Source organism: Cucurbita pepo, chromosome LG08 (assembly GCF_002806865.2).
Source record: "Cucurbita pepo subsp. pepo cultivar mu-cu-16 chromosome LG08, ASM280686v2, whole genome shotgun sequence".
NCBI lineage: Eukaryota > Viridiplantae > Streptophyta > Magnoliopsida > Cucurbitales > Cucurbitaceae > Cucurbita > Cucurbita pepo.
This window is the reverse complement of record NC_036645.1, coordinates 8,445,446-8,461,292: the sequence shown is the minus strand read 5'-3', so window position 1 is coordinate 8,461,292 and position 15,847 is coordinate 8,445,446. Positions and strand designations below refer to the sequence as shown.

Here is a 15,847-nt window from a genome sequence, read left to right as displayed (position 1 = left end):
TTTTTTTTTTTTTTTTTTTTTTTTTTGCAACTTGGTAGATGAGTATTGGGTGCTGTATAGCTTTATTTGTCACGTCTCTCTTAGATATCAAGTGATCATTTCCTTTCTTTCAATTTTATGTTGGTAAATTCCTTTTATGCTTGATACATAGCATATTTTTTATGACATTGATGAAGTGTCTGTGAATTTGTGGTCCATTATTTTCTTGGAACTGATTGCTTAATTTATTAGTTTTCTAAGTTTATTCACTTGTTGTATAGTTGTATCAGACTTTGTAGTTTTCGTGTATAGCTTGGAACTGTAATTTTTTTCAGCTCGAATAGGTCACCTGATTGTGGCTTTGCATATGTGATATTGAGACCCATATTGACCCTTGTGGTGGCCATTTTTTTTTTCAGGAGGAGGCTTCAGGAATAAGGGCAGCAGGCAAAGCATGGTATCAGACAATGATTTCAGACAGTGATTACACCGAGTTTGACAACTTCTCCAAGTGGCTTGGTGTCTCTCAGTGATTTCGTTTCTGTTTGACAAAAATTTCCATAGACCTTAGTTTAATTAAATTTTGTACGCGCTGCTGTTTCTGCTGCTTTTCTGTTTTGCGTCATGGAAGAAAGTAGGCGGGGTGAGTATACTGAATGGGATGTTGAGTTCCCCCTATTCTCTTGCCTACCTTGTCCTTGTGGAGGATTATTTCTTTTTGGAAATGGAATTGAACATCTGAAGAGCTTAGAAGGTGAGTTTAGTAATTTGGACTGAGATTTACACTTCAAAACTTTTGTTTAAATTTTGAATCTACTGTTTTCTTTTTTTTTATGATTAGTTATATAGATAGCCTGGTATACTTTGCGATTGATTGAACATAGTATGATTTTGAAGTTCTAACGGCATGGGTGGAGAAGCCTTAGATCTTGAACCATTTCCCTACTACTTCTGCCAGCGTGTTCTCGTGCCCCTAGGTATTCTCTACATACATACCCACCTGTGTTAGTTTTGGGTACAGGTACCCTTTTGTTAGGTCATTCAAGCTTTTCGTGAGAATTTGAAATGGGTTACTTCAGCGTCGTAGCGCTTGGTACTCAAACATTGGTTCGAGTTATTTTTTCAACCCCTTCATACTTTGAATATACAGGCACTTTGCGTCCTTGAATTGATAATCATCTTTCGGCTCATCTAGTCTCCACCGTCCCTTGGGACCAACAAGATGTTTCTAAATGAAATATTTTAAAATTTTCTTTTTATCTATTCTCATCTTACCTAGTTTTCTTTGGCCACCCATCACAATTTCCATAATTCATTTGTTATGGTTAATCAAAAAAGACCTTCGTTTTAGGTTATCACGTATCCAATTGGGCCTATCACGGCCCATATATCCAATTGGGCTAAGAAAGTAGGCGGGGTGAGTATACTGAATGGGATGTTGAGTTCCCCCTATTCTCTTGCCTACCTTGTCCTTGTGGAGGATTATTTCTTTTTGGAAATGGAATTGAACATCTGAAGAGCTTAGAAGGTGAGTTTAGTAATTTGGACTGAGATTTACACTTCAAAACTTTTGTTTAAATTTTGAATCTACTGTTTTCTTTTTTTTTATGATTAGTTATATAGATAGCCTGGTATACTTTGCGATTGATTGAACATAGTATGATTTTGAAGTTCTAACGGCATGGGTGGAGAAGCCTTAGATCTTGAACCATTTCCCTACTACTTCTGCCAGCGTGTTCTCGTGCCCCTAGGTATTCTCTACATACATACCCACCTGTGTTAGTTTTGGGTACAGGTACCCTTTTGTTAGGTCATTCAAGCTTTTCGTGAGAATTTGAAATGGGTTACTTCAGCGTCGTAGCGCTTGGTACTCAAACATTGGTTCGAGTTATTTTTTCAACCCCTTCATACTTTGAATATACAGGCACTTTGCGTCCTTGAATTGATAATCATCTTTCGGCTCATCTAGTCTCCACCGTCCCTTGGGACCAACAAGATGTTTCTAAATGAAATATTTTAAAATTTTCTTTTTATCTATTCTCATCTTACCTAGTTTTCTTTGGCCACCCATCACAATTTCCATAATTCATTTGTTATGGTTAATCAAAAAAGACCTTCGTTTTAGGTTATCACGTATCCAATTGGGCCTATCACGGCCCATATATCCAATTGGGCCTATCACGGCCCATATATCCAATTGGGCCTCACCAAAAAGAGATAAGCTAGTCCGTTTTCCAAGTGCAGGCTCTCCTTTCTTGAAGGATTAATTTAATAAACGGAAATGGAAATAAATTACCTGTCACAAACTACGGCAAATCTACATACATATATATATATGGTGAGTGATGCCTTGGGAGAGGGTGCATGTAGTGAAAGAGAGAAAATTTCGTAGTTCCATGTAAAAGTGGATCTTCCTCTTTCAGAGGGATTTGCTTTAGAGGGAAAAATATATATATTTCTTTATTCTTTCTTTATATAGTAAGTATTGATTTTTGTTTATTATTTTATTGGAAAAAAAAAAAAGAAACAGACAATAAAGATTTTTTTTTTTTTTTTTAATTTCTAGTTTTTCCTCTCCTATTGTAAAAATACAATATAGTAAATATAATATATAAATTATATAACATAAATTAAATTATCAAAAGTTTACGTTACCATTTATTTGTATACTTTATTCGTTAAATATTGTCCAAATTTTATTTATAACGTCATCTCTCACATAAGGCATGCGTAGTAAACGAATAACGTCATCTCTTACATAAGTCATTCGTAGTAAATATACGTTAAATAGTTAAAAGTAATGATTAAATATACCATTAATATTAAAATTTGTAATATTATTAAAAAGTCGTCTTTTTTATTATTATTTTTAATTAGTCTAAAATTAAATTTAAACAATTGATGCAAGGAGAAAAAATAAATATGTTAGAAAGTAATCAAGTTTGATAATATTTAAAAAAACAAGAAATAGGTAAACTATCGATGAGCTTAAGAAAATAATATAAAAATAAAAACAAAATTAAATTAAAATAAAACGTTTTCGTTGATTTCTTTCAAACTACAGAAAGAGACAAGAGAAGTGCAGTTTTTTAGTGACCCCCACCTCGTCTTTTCTCAATTTCCTGCCTCTATCCGCCATGGAAATCGAGCTCCCACCTTCAATAAATTAACAACTTCACCCACTTTCTCTTTCGACTTCATTCTCCTCTCTTCATTGATTCAACCAGTCAGGAGTCTGTTTACTGGTGACCCATCTCCACCCTTATTGTTTTCTTCTTCATTTTCTCTTTGTTTCTTCAACAATGATCCTCTGATTGTGTAACAGCTGAAGTGTTGTGGTGGTTTGATTCTTTACAATCCAATTATGCTTTGATTTCCATGTTTTTTTTGCAGGTGGAGTTTCAAGCCCATGCTGAATCTTAACCACGACGTTGTTCCATCGGAGATGGTTACTGAGAATTTTCTGAATCTTCCAGCGAACAGAATGGAAACCGCTGGATGTTTCAACTCGTCCTCCGTCGTTAATGGCGATCCTTCCGCCAGCACCACCAACGTCGACGAGGTTTTCCCGTTCACTTTCGGTAAAAATTCCGCGGTTCAAGAAAGCTCAACGGTGAAATCACTTTCTATTTCCGATGACCACTGCGACCAGACGATGGAGCTCTTCCCGTTAACGGACGGATTAAATTCTATTTCCGATGAATTTAACTCCGATGACCACCGCGACCAGACGATGGAGTTCTTCCCGTTAACCGACGGATTAAATTCTAGTTCGAGTACTCAGAAGCAGTGGCCGGAGGTTTCTCCATCGGAATTCAATCATGGAGACGGCGGCGCACCGGCGCAGCCACAGGATCAGACGATGAGGAAAAACAGACGCGGTCCAAGGCCTCGAAGTTCGCAGTATCGTGGCGTTACGTATTATCGTAGAACCGGGAGATGGGAATCGCATATTTGGTAAGTGTTTTATTGTTTTGACAGTTCCATGACCTTATTAGGTTGCTTGAATTTGAATCCGCCATTTATGCCGTTCTTGAGCACCTTTTCTGTTCGTTACCAGGGACTGCGGGAAACAGGTTTATTTGGGTACGGCCATTGCTGTTTGATTCCTTTTCTTTTCTTTTCTTTTCTTTTCTCGAACTTCGATTCATCATTTTCTCTATGGCTGTTTCTCTTTTCCTTCAGGCGGTTTCGATACTGCTCATGCTGCCGCCAGGTAACAATAAAAAACCACTTCTCTTGTTCTTTCCGCCATTTTTGGTTGGATTTCTCTTAGAATTCATATCTTCCATCTCAGAGCATATGATAAAGCGGCGATCAAGTTTCGGGGGGTCGACGCAGATATCAATTTCAGTGTCAAAAATTATGAAGAAGATATCAAACAGGTGAGGTAGTAGTCTAAGATAATGCTTGTTACTGTCAGAAATTCAAATAACGCCATTGATGAAGAGCTTCTCTCTGATTCTGCCATTAACACCCCAGATGAGTAATATCAGTAAGGAAGAGCTTATTCATAATCTTCGTCGCCGTAGCAATGGATTTACAAGAGGGAGCTCGAAGTACAGAGGAGTTACCTTGCATAAATGTGGTCGATGGGAAGCTCGGATGGGCCAGTTCTTGGGCAGGAAGTGAGTCTAAATTATTCTGGGACTTCCTTTTCTGTGTGTTTCTTGGATCATGTTTCTGGGATTTTGGCTTGAATCGACCTGTTTTTGTTGGCATTTTTCTTCCTTATAGGTACATGTATCTTGGTCTCTTTGATAGTGAGATTGAAGCTGCAAGGTCTTCTTAAATCTTTCTGACTTTCTAATGCTTCCATATGTTCGCTGTTAGCTTAAGGCTAGTGTCACGGAGGGCTTCCTCGCAAGAAGCTTTTATAGTCGGGAGTGACACAGCTTGTTTGCCTTTCTTCTTTCTTTTCGGTACGTTCGGGTCACGCCCTTAACTTGATAGTTTACTGTTGTTCAATCAGGGCCTATGACATAGCTGCCTTAAGATGCAATGGTAAAGAGGCTGTAACAAACTTTGATCCAAGTTCTTATATGTCAGAGATGGCTGCAGAGACTGACACAGGAGGTTTGGTTCTTCTCTGTTTATACATTTTGTCAATCTAGTTCTTAACAACCCCGTTTGCTCGATCGGTAACAATTGGTTTCGAAAACCGTCTTGATTTGTAGAGGACAACCAGAGTCTTGACCTGAGCTTGCGAATTGCTCCCCCCAATCATTCTGACCCTCAAAGTGAGAGCATTGGCATGTTTGGTAATGGTTGTCATCTCAGCTCACCTGACATCGTCGTTGATGGTAGAGCGACGGTAATTCTCAAGACTAAGTTCTGGAGTTCTTTTGTTTTCCTGTTAATGCTTGGCTAACATCTTGCTCAATCACAAACAGCTTGAGAACTCTGTTACAGCAGCAATTGGATCTTCTCAGCCATATGGCTATGCTGTGCCTTCAAATTCCTGTTTCTTTCCCATCTCCAGGGTAATGAACCATTTGATAAACAAACTTCATATAATCCGAACATAAATTTCTTGTGTTTGCATTCAGCTCCTCATGTAGTTCAGTAGATATATCATATTTGGTGTTCTGACTTTTGCCTGTGAATTAAAATTGCGAATGCAGGAAAGAGCAGCAGAGACGAGAATGGGGGAGTGGCAAATCCATGGCCACTCAAATGGATTAACCTCTGTGCCATTCTTCTCTGCTGCAGCATCATCAGGATTCCTTTCTTCTTCTTCTTCTTCTTCTTCTTCTTCTTCTTCTTCTTCTTCTTCTTCTTCTTCTTCAACTTCTTCTTCTTCTGCCATTTCATCCTCTGCTGTTGGTGAAATCCATTTCTCAGCTATTTTCCATCACCATGACAGCAACTTATCCAACTTCTACTGTAGGAATTGAACTGGAAATCCCTTGGGGGAACTGAAGAAAGAAGGAAGGATCAGAACTGACAGTTTAAAGGTATTCTTTGTTTCAGAAAGATTACAGGTTACGCACAAAATTTTATTGTAATAATACCTTTTGAAGATTTGAGTTTCTAAGTTGTGAGCTTTTGTAATTAAGATTATAAAATTATGTTTTGGATTGTTGAGTTGCATAAAAACAATCTTATGAATAATGGATAGAAATCAATCTGTATATGTTGATACTTTTTTAAACTAACGAACAAAATTTAATGTTAAAATAACAATAATTTAATCTCATCATAGTCTTTGTATTGTTTTAGGACTAAAATGAAACGAATTCAAATTTCATGGATGAAAATGTAATCTGAACCAAAGGTGGATACAAGAAGTAGGTATGGATTACTTGGATGAGATATTCTTCACATAGCTTGAAAGTCATATCGAAATCTCTTCTAATCTCCGCCCCGCCTTGCCGGCCTCCGCTGTCTCCTCCGCCGTCACTTCCGCATGCACACTACTGATCTGTCTTCTCCTTATCGAGCGAAGTTCCAGATTTCCAATCGTGCTGTCAGAAACAAAAAGGTGAAGATGAACAGTTCCATCATCAAACAAGAAATCCATCAATCCATCAATTATTAGCAACTGTCAGTGTCACTCTTGATTCAACTATTCCTTCTGCAAACCCTAAATTGAAAACATCGCAACGCAATTCCATCCAATTTACCGCTCGATTCGTCTCCTGGTTCAGATTTCACATCGTCCTCATCTCTTTCTCCATTTTAATTTAGGATCCGATGCTGCTACCTCTGTGTTCCTCTGCAATTTGTCCACAAAAATGGCGATCATCGAGAACTGTTTTTGCCTTGCAGAGTTTTCGTCCCCGATCCTCTAAGAATGATCGGTCATTTCGGAAGAGGCACATTCCCTTTCCCCTTCGCGATGCTCCTTTCCGAAGGCCGACAAAATTAAAAAACTTTCGCTTAATTTTGTTTCATAATATAATGAATTAATTTATATTTAATAAATAAATTGATTTCTTAAAAAAAAAAATCTATTAAATACAATTTTAAAATTAAAAAATTGAAATTTTGGTCAATATTATTAATTTTCATGAACTAAATATTATCAAATTTATAATTTAAAAAAATAATTAAATTAATAACTTGGCTTCTTTTATTTATTTATTATTTTTTTTTTTTTAAGATTTGTAATTTTCTATAGCTTATTTTTATTTATGGGTCGACAAAGCTAGATTCCAATTTTTTATTTTAGACAATTTATATCTTTTTTTTTTATATATTTCTATTTCGATTAAATTTACAAGTCATCGGAGGTTGGAATTGAACTCAAGCATGGGCCTTCGTTAAGCCCAATAATCGATGGGCTAAGGCCCATTATGCTTAATTGGGCCAACTCGTGAAAATAGATAATTTGAAAATAATTGGCGTAAATAAAAATTAAAGTAAAAAAAATTAATTTGTAATATAAACGGGTAAAAACAATAACAACATATTCAATTACAAATAGATCAAAGTTTGAATCTATTTACTTTTATTCATAAAAAATAAATAAAATTTTGATATTTTAAAAATAATATTTTTTAAATATAAAATTAAAAGTAATTGCAAAATGCATTGCTTTTCCTTTTCTATTAAAAAAAAGGTCATTTTTTCCGTTAAAGCCATTGATTATTTAGTAAATTTAACTTTTGACTTAGAAAATTTAAAACGATTTATTGGACCAAACTAAGATGAATGACAGGTTACGAAAATTACCCATGTGTGTAATGTGTTTAATTTTCAGGTCGAGATTAAAAAAATAACGTGAAGAAAAGTGAAAAATATCATATGAATGATTAATGTCATCGCGGGAGAAAGAACTCACTGAGCTAAGATCACTCTCTTCTTTGTTAACGTGAACTGAAATTCGCTGCTCGGTTTATTCTTTGACGTCCAAAAATTATTAATTAATAATCATTAATTTAACTCCAATTATCTTTTCTAATTATATATTATTATTATTATTTAATAGACTATATTAATAAAAATACATTTTAAAATTAATTTCAATAATAATTTTTGAAAAAAAAGGGTAATTTTATTAATTTAGCATTTTTTTTAGAATTATATTTTTATGCTTTCCCGCGTTTAAGTTGGATACAGTGTGACGCGGATGCAACTATTGGTGGGTCCCTCTCTAATCGGTGAATCTCCTTCGTCCACGTGTAAGATTTACAATATCTCGCTGTATAGCTATGGTTCAGCTTTTGTATTCCGCCTTTATATCGGGCCCCACGCATCCCGATCCCGTCAAGAATAAGAAGGAAATAAATAATTAATTTTGAGTTAAATTTATATATAACATGCCAGAAAAAAATGGAAATTATATAATAGAATCATACGAACAGTCCAATCTCTCTCTGTCTTCCACACATTCCATTTCTTGATTGATTATTGAGCTCAAGAGTTGATAAATCCCCATAGATCCTTCTTGATTACTTTACACTCTGGTTACCAGTTTCTTCCCCTTCTGCTTTCTTAAGATCTCTCATGGCTCCAATGGTTGCAGCAATGATTGAACTCTGAATCTATTTTCATTGTTTTCTTCATGCTCGGAAAAAATGGAGGCTAAGTTTCAGTTTCTGTTTCTCCTCTTTCTTTTTGATGTCTCCTTTGCTCAGATGCCAGGTATTTTCTCCGTTTTTGTTATTCGATTTTCTGTAGTGATCATCCGTGCTCTGTTGCAGTTTATATTGATTTTCGACTGTGATTTTCATGTCTTAAGGTTTATCGAGCTTTGCAACTGTTGGTTTCTGTGTTTTTGTTTAGTTCAAATGGCGTTATCTCCGAGTCTTTGATTTTCACTCTTTCCGGTTTGATAAATGGCTGTTGCAGTGTTTCTTAGATTCTGGCTTGTGAGAATGAACGTTAGATATGTTGGATTTTATCACTGTCGTCATCTTTACCTAAATTTTGGTATAAGATGATGATTGACGCGTCGTCCGTTCTTCAATTTTTTGATCATTATGTTTTGGACTTGTCGTTGACTAACTAGATAATTTGTACTCCGCGGTTTACTAATATTTAATGTTGAAGTTATTTTCAATTGTTCTTCCTTACGTTTGAACATTTTCTTCACGGTATTTTTGAATTTCTTAATCTTTTTTGCTTGATCGTTGTCTTATGAAGCTTGCCAAATAGCATTTATTAGCATGTGAATTCTCAATATGAAATATGCTGATTGTTTAATCGAATGTTGAGTATTTACTACGAAGCTAAAGTATTCTGTATATTGTGGATTAGGTTTTATAAGTTTGGACTGTGGAGGTCAAGAAAGTTTCACTGATGACATTGGTCTGGAATGGGTTCCAGATATTCATGTTCGTTTTGGAGAAGCAATTAACCTATCTGTTGCAAATGAGACGAGGAAGCAATACAGGACCTTAAGACACTTCCCTGCTGATTCCAGGAAGTACTGTTACTCACTCAATGTCACTAGTAGAACACGTTACCTTCTCAGAGCAACATTTTTGTATGGTAACTTCGACAACAATAACGTGTATCCAAAATTTGACATTTCCCTCGGGGCAACTCACTGGACAACAATTGTCATATCTGACGCCAACACCATAAAGGTTCGAGAGATCATATTTCTGGCTTCAACTCCTACTGTGAGTGTTTGTTTGTCAAATGCCACAACTGGGCAGCCGTTCATATCCACGCTTGAGCTTCGACAATTTAATGGCTCTATCTACTATACTGAATTTGAGGATCAGTTTTACCTAAGTGTCTCGGCAAGGATCAATTTTGGAGCAGATTCCGAAGCCCCAGTAAGGTCAGTGAGCACCAAGAGTATATTTACTTTCTTATATACTCAATGAAGAGTTCTACAAGCAGCCAACGGCAAATTAATAAAGCAATAAGAAACTGGATTCTTTTTACCAACCTTTGTAGGGCCATCTATTGTGATAATGCCTTCAATATTTGGATTAAGTTTCTTTTTTTAATTTTTAAAATAATGTATATAATTTGAAATCATCACGGCAGGTATCCTGATGACCCTTTTGACCGGATATGGGAGTCTGACTCTGTGAGAAAAGCAAATTATCTTGTTGATGTTGCTGCTGGTACTGAAAAAGTTTCCACTAAAATGCCAATAAATGTCAATAGAGATGAAAGACCACCTCAAAAAGTTATGCAGACGGCTGTAGTTGGCAGAAATGGTTCATTAACTTACCGTTTGAATTTGGATGGTTTCCCTGGCTTTGGATGGGCATTCACCTACTTTGCAGAAATTGAAGACTTGGGTCCTACTGATACGAGAAAATTCAGGCTTGTACTTCCCGGCATGCCTGAAATCAGCAAAGCTGTAGTCAACATTGAAGAAAATGCTCAAGGAAAATACCGGCTTTATGAGCCTGGTTTTACCAACATAACCTTCCCTTTTGTATTATCTTTTAGGTTTGGGAAAACATCAGATTCTGTGTTGGGACCTCTGTTAAATGCCATGGAGATTAACAAGTATCTTGAAAAAAGTGATGGTTCTCTTGATGGTAATCCTAAAGTCAAATTGATTTGAAGTTAAACTCCTGAATGTTATATATTTATGTCTTATAATGTATTTAACTTTGCTGATCGATTATGTTTGATATTGGAACATGTGAACTTCAGGAGCAGTTGTTGCTAGTGTAATTTCAAAATTATCATCTTCAGATTTGGATGAAGGTGGTGATCCATGCATGCCAGTTCCTTGGTCATGGTTGCAGTGTAACTCTGATCCACAGCCAAGAATAGTTAAAATGTAATAGTTTTTGCGCTATTTTTCAAGTCTATTTATATTTACATATATTTGACATTCTAGTTACTGTATCTACCTTTGGCGCTTGTTAGTTTATTGTCCAAAAAGAATTTGACAGGGAACATCCCTACAGACGTTGCAAAGTTGAACAGTTTAGTTGAATTGTAAGTTCCATTTTGCATGCAATTTTTCCTTGGTCGTCCAATTGTGCCTTTTCCATTCTACTTCCGTTAAGCTTTGTGTCTATTTTGGCTTCACCATTTGTTTGTGGCCCGATGCAGGTGGCTTGATGGAAATTCATTTGTTGGTCCTATACCCGATTTTACTGGCTGTGTGAACTTGAAAATCCTGTAATCTCAAGAAACTTCATTTCTATCATATTCTGTTGAAGGTTTTTAAGCTGATTGAGATCTTTACTATTTTTAGCCATCTTGAGAACAATCAGTTGACGGGAGAGTTGCCTTCCTCATTAGTAAATCTTCCTAGTTTACGGGAGCTGTAAGTATCATGGATAATTGTATTGCATTCTGTATTCCAGAAGGAATATTGACACAAATGTCCATAATTCTTTTTTTGCTTTATATATGAATTGTCTTCTCTGTAGTATTTGATAGAGTTTACATTAATAGGTTCCAAGTGACGTGCCTAATATATTTCATGTATCTGATGGTTATAGGTATGTGCAGAATAACATGTTATCTGGAACAGTGCCTTCCGGTCGTCTAAAAAAGGATCTAACTTTAGTGTGAGTATCGGTTTCAATACTTGGCCTATAAATTTATTTCATTGTGCTAAATATTTAAACCAATTGCTTTCCTTGTACTTCATGCATCAGGTTTCTCTTCCTGATCATCTTAAATAATCCTGAACTTTGAATTAATATTTATATTTTAGAGGTGAACTCTTGTAGGTTATGCTGGAAAGGTTTTGATGGAAATACTAAAGATCTGAAATGGATTAATCTTCAATTGTGAATTTTTCTTGTTTCAGAGAGTAAATCATTCCTAATAGGCAATATCTGATTGTAGTTATTTATGCAAAGCCTTAGAATTGTGGGCCAATGCTAGGTAAAATAATCATAAAATTTATTTTTTTTAAAGAAAAAGAAAACATGAGCCAAAAATCCCTTGGATGGCTGCTGTAAGCGAGCAGGTTTTTGTCCAAATTGGATTGTCATTTTTTAAATAATTGTTGTCTTGCCAAACTCCACCTATTTTAGTATTTGAGCAAGTTCCTTGCTCTATATGCATGCCTTCACTATGTGCTCTCGTTCATTTAAAGCTACTCTGGAAACATTAATCTTCATGAAGGGGGGAAAAAGAACCACATTTATATCATTTTGGGTTCTGTAATTGGTGCTCTTGTCCTGCTATTGGCAACTGTGGTATCTTGCTACTTTTTGCAAAGAAGAAGAAGAAGAAAATCTCGTGAGCAAGGTACATACAGAAACTTTTTCCTTTCAAGAACTAGTTGATTCGACATGGTGAGGTACTTTTATAAACAATAATTTAGCTGATGTACTCGAAGAATCCAAGCCTGCACAAAAATTTGCCTCTTCAAAGGGCGATGCTCCCAAGGAAACTGCACATTGCTTCAGTGTTAAAGAAATTGAAGAAGCAACAAGAGGTTTTGAAAGAAAAATTGGGTCTGGAGGTTTTGGTGTTGTATACTACGGGAAATTAAATGATGGAAAAGAAATTGCAGTTAAGGTCTTGACTAGTAACTCCTTCCAGGGAAAGCGAGAATTTACAAATGAGGTAATCTTTGTATAACTGATCCTTTCTTCAATTCAGTAATTTTCATTCAAGGAACCCCTCTCTTGTTTCCTGTTCGTAGATACTTGAATTGTCCTGTTGTGATTTCCTTTAGTGGCCTGTATGGGTTGTGTTGGCCGCTTCCATAATACTTTCTTATATCATTTTCTTCCTTTTCTTTCATGTCAATAATGTGGTAGAAACATATGTGTAGAGGGGAGCATGTGGGGCTGACTAAGCCATGAATTTTGTGACTGACGAGCTATTAAGTATAGGGAAAAGGTTAAGTTAAATATTTATGTACAACCATTTGGGAGAACTTTTATTGGGGTCTACTAGTGCTGTTAGAAATGAGAGAGGGAGCCAAGGGAGGGTAGGTTGTTGTTGGGAAAAGCTTGAAAACTTCCTAGCAGACGTGTTTTAAAACCGTGAGGCGGATGGTGTAACAGACCAAATTTGCTTGCGGTGGCTTGGGCTATTACTGTTATAGAGTTCAAATTAGAAGAAATGTTTGCTCAAAGAAAATTCTCATTTCTAATTTATCATTCGGGGTTCAAATATTTAGTACAAGAAAGCAACAAAATTGTCCTCTCCCTTTTTTATCTTGTTGCATAGAGTGGATTGGTATTAGATAAAACCTAATGACGTTGGAAATTGATTTTTGTGGCTGATGGATGACCAATTGGTTATGAAGGTGACTCTTCTTTCAAGGATTCATCACAGAAATCTTGTACAATTTCTTGGATATTGTCAAGAAGTAGATAGAAGTATGCTTGTCTACGAGTATATGCACAATGGAACTCTCAAGGAACATCTTTATGGTAAGCCAGGAAGCCACATTATTTTTGCAGAGAACAATTGAAGTTCATAGCCAACTAACTTCTTGTTTGTGTACAGCTCCACTAACACGTGGAAAAACTATCAGTTGGATAAAGCGCCTTCAGATTGCTGAAGACGCTGCCAGAGGTTATCTTGTTTTTCCCTGTGCTTGGACGAATCTGCCTTGCATATTTTCCTCAACACATTCTTCTTGATATGTTTTCAGGGATCGAATACCTTCACACAGGGTGTATACCGGCAATTATTCATAGGGACTTGAAAAGCAGTAATATTCTTCTTGACCGACACATGAGAGCAAAGGTTTCAGATTTCGGTCTGTCAAAGCTTGCCGTGGATGGCGCCTCCCACGTGTCCAGCATTGTTCGGGGGACTGTTGGATACTTGGATCCAGAGTAAGCTTTTCCTCTTTTTTGAGAATTTGTATATTTCTCCCGAGGTAAGGTAAAGTTACATGGAAACACTCACCTGAACACTCTGTATTTCTTTTGGGATGAAAACCTAGAGTGGAGGGTATTTATAACCGAGGCTAGACAATTTATTCTAAAATATTTAAATTTAGGTATTTTATTCTAAAATAAATAAATCATTTTTCTAAAAATAAATATATAACGGGCTCATGCAATTATTGGGCAAGCCCATATAATTATTGGGCTTGATCCTATTAGCCTAATGATGCATGTGTTTGACCATATTAGGCCAGTGATGATATTGTAACCTATGCTCTCTCGACATTCTATTACAAACTCCCGACATACTATTACAAACTCCTGGATCATTTTAATCAAATATACTTCTAATTTTTTTTCAGCTGTTGTTATCGTTATCATTCCCTGTAACCTAAATACGTTTCTAGTTTGTTTGCCTAGAATCCTTGTGACGTGCTTTCCTTGTTGCATTATTTTGTTGTCAGGTATTATATTTCTCAGCAATTGACCGACAAGAGTGATGTATATAGTTTTGGCGTTATTCTTCTCGAGTTGATATCTGGTCAAGAAGCTATATCGAACGTAAACTTCGGTGCTAATTGCCGCAACATCGTTCAGTGGGTAAGTCTAGTGACAAACTATCACATAAATGGTACTCGGCCAATAAGTCAGATATGACTGTTTGGTTAATGAGAAGGAAATAAGTCAACCAATATGTTCTACATTGTAAATGGTGCACGTTGGTTGTAATGCAGGCAAAGCTACACATCGAGAGCGGCGACATTCAAGGGATCATCGATCCATCCCTACGCTTCGAGTACGACATTCAATCTATGTGGAAAATTGCAGAGAAGGCGTTGATGTGTGCCCAGCCACATGGGCACCTGAGGCCATCCATGTCTGAAGTGCTTAAGGAGATACAGGATTCTATCTTGATTGAAAGAGAACCTCTTGCAAGAGAAGGTAACTCTGACGAAATTTCTGGAAATTCAGTCCATTCTATGAATATAGGACCTCTTGATTTGCGTGCAAACGAAAACTACGTGTCGTTTGACGAATCCATTGCTCGACCTCTTGCAAGGTAGCTGTTGTACAAAGAAATTAGTTCTTCGGAACAAATTTTCGTACTCATATTTGAATGTTGTTATTTCAAACGAGTGTTCTAGTCAGATCACCAACACATTGATTTTTCATCTATCAATCTAACAATTTTAGTTCAATGATAGTTTAAAAGTATTTATGCAAGGTCGAGATGTAATACAACAACTTTTTAATATGAATGTTTTTCCTATCTTTAAACACGTACACGGTTTATTTTTTCTAAAAATTCAACATTTATTCAAATTTAAAGAAAATATTAGGGCATTTATTTAAATTTAAAGTGAAAATTAATTTTCTTTGGCCCTAATCTACAATATATTAAAAAACTCTGTACTTTTTACCATCTTATCCTTACATTTTTGGTAAAATTACCCTTATAAAGCTATGAAAAATACCCTTATAAAAAAAGTCAAAAGTAAATTAAGTATTAAAATTAATACTTGACCCATTACATTAAAAAGACATAGAAACTATATAATAGTCATATAAATATACAAATAAAAGGCAACAAATGAAATTGCCAATTCTTGATAACAAAGCCTTAGCGTAAAATTTTGGACCCCATATTTAATATTAAATAGGCAGTAAAAGAAATTGGTTTTTTTATAATGAAAAAAAAAGTAATTAACTACCAAAAAAAAAAAAAATCTATAAATAACATTAATATAATGAATTAACAATTATACTCATTTTGACATGATTTTTTTTAAAAAAACAAGCTTATTAATTTTTTTAAAAAAATAGGCCTATACGATCTTATATTAATCTAATCATAAATTAAATAACTTCACGTTTTTTTAAAAAATAATTATTTACCAAATTTTTATGAGTAGTTATTATAAAATTGATTGATATAAAAATTAATTTTAAATCATTTACAAAATAACTAAAGTATTTAATAATTAAAATTAATAGACGATAGTAATCTACAAATGTAAAATAAAATTCATATTTTCTATTTTTAATTCCCCTTTCAATTTTTTTTTTATTAACAATTGGGATGGACCCACATTTTAATTAATTTTAAATAATAATAAAGAAATAGGTGT

At 35.2% G+C, this 15,847-nt stretch overlaps 3 protein-coding genes and 1 long non-coding RNA gene across 7 annotated transcripts in view; 3 read left to right on the top strand and 1 right to left on the bottom strand.

Annotated features, from left to right (window-relative positions):
• Positions 1-813, top strand: part of LOC111800357 (60S ribosomal protein L4-like) — a 2,573-nt gene extending 1,760 nt beyond the window's left edge. The window contains exon 2 of the mRNA XM_023684004.1: positions 399-813. Within this exon, the coding sequence (XP_023539772.1) occupies positions 399-512 (114 nt within the window). The 3' untranslated portion in view covers positions 513-813. The remainder of the gene's footprint in view (positions 1-398) is intronic.
• Positions 814-2,976: 2,163 nt separating this feature from the next.
• LOC111800090 lies at positions 2,977-6,851 on the bottom strand. Of its 3 annotated transcripts, none has more exons than XR_002815962.1 (3): positions 6,285-6,851; positions 4,554-5,897; positions 2,977-4,443 (listed from the first exon to the last, which is right to left on the bottom strand). It is a non-coding gene; the product is annotated as an uncharacterized LOC111800090 (long non-coding RNA). The 3 variants fall into 3 exon arrangements; XR_002815961.1 differs by having other exon boundaries at positions 2,982-5,897; positions 6,285-6,446; positions 6,606-6,851; XR_002815960.1 differs by having other exon boundaries at positions 2,982-5,897.
• Positions 3,136-5,897, top strand: LOC111800089 (ethylene-responsive transcription factor RAP2-7-like). The gene is made up of 12 exons (XM_023683671.1): positions 3,136-3,224; positions 3,373-3,609; positions 3,688-3,936; positions 4,040-4,065; positions 4,165-4,195; positions 4,277-4,364; positions 4,462-4,607; positions 4,717-4,761; positions 4,952-5,055; positions 5,157-5,293; positions 5,373-5,462; positions 5,604-5,897. The coding sequence occupies exons 2-12, from the start codon at positions 3,389-3,391 to the stop codon at positions 5,874-5,876; spliced, it is 1,410 nt and encodes a 469-aa protein (XP_023539439.1). The 5' UTR covers positions 3,136-3,224; positions 3,373-3,388; the 3' UTR covers positions 5,877-5,897.
• Positions 6,852-8,261: 1,410 nt separating the features above from the next.
• Positions 8,262-14,942, top strand: LOC111799977 (probable LRR receptor-like serine/threonine-protein kinase At1g67720). 2 transcript variants are annotated; one of them, XM_023683533.1, is made up of 15 exons: positions 8,262-8,568; positions 9,184-9,715; positions 9,928-10,433; positions 10,552-10,681; positions 10,771-10,842; positions 10,960-11,028; positions 11,105-11,176; positions 11,355-11,423; positions 11,960-12,114; positions 12,191-12,435; positions 13,127-13,253; positions 13,330-13,398; positions 13,478-13,664; positions 14,183-14,318; positions 14,453-14,942. In XM_023683533.1, exons 1-15 carry the CDS (start codon positions 8,502-8,504, stop codon positions 14,780-14,782), a joined length of 2,766 nt encoding a protein of 921 aa, XP_023539301.1. In that variant the 5' UTR covers positions 8,262-8,501; the 3' UTR covers positions 14,783-14,942. The 2 variants fall into 2 exon arrangements, with proteins under 2 accessions (XP_023539301.1, XP_023539302.1); XM_023683534.1 differs by having other exon boundaries at positions 12,206-12,435; positions 14,453-14,782.
• The last annotated feature ends 905 nt before the right edge of the window (positions 14,943-15,847 follow it).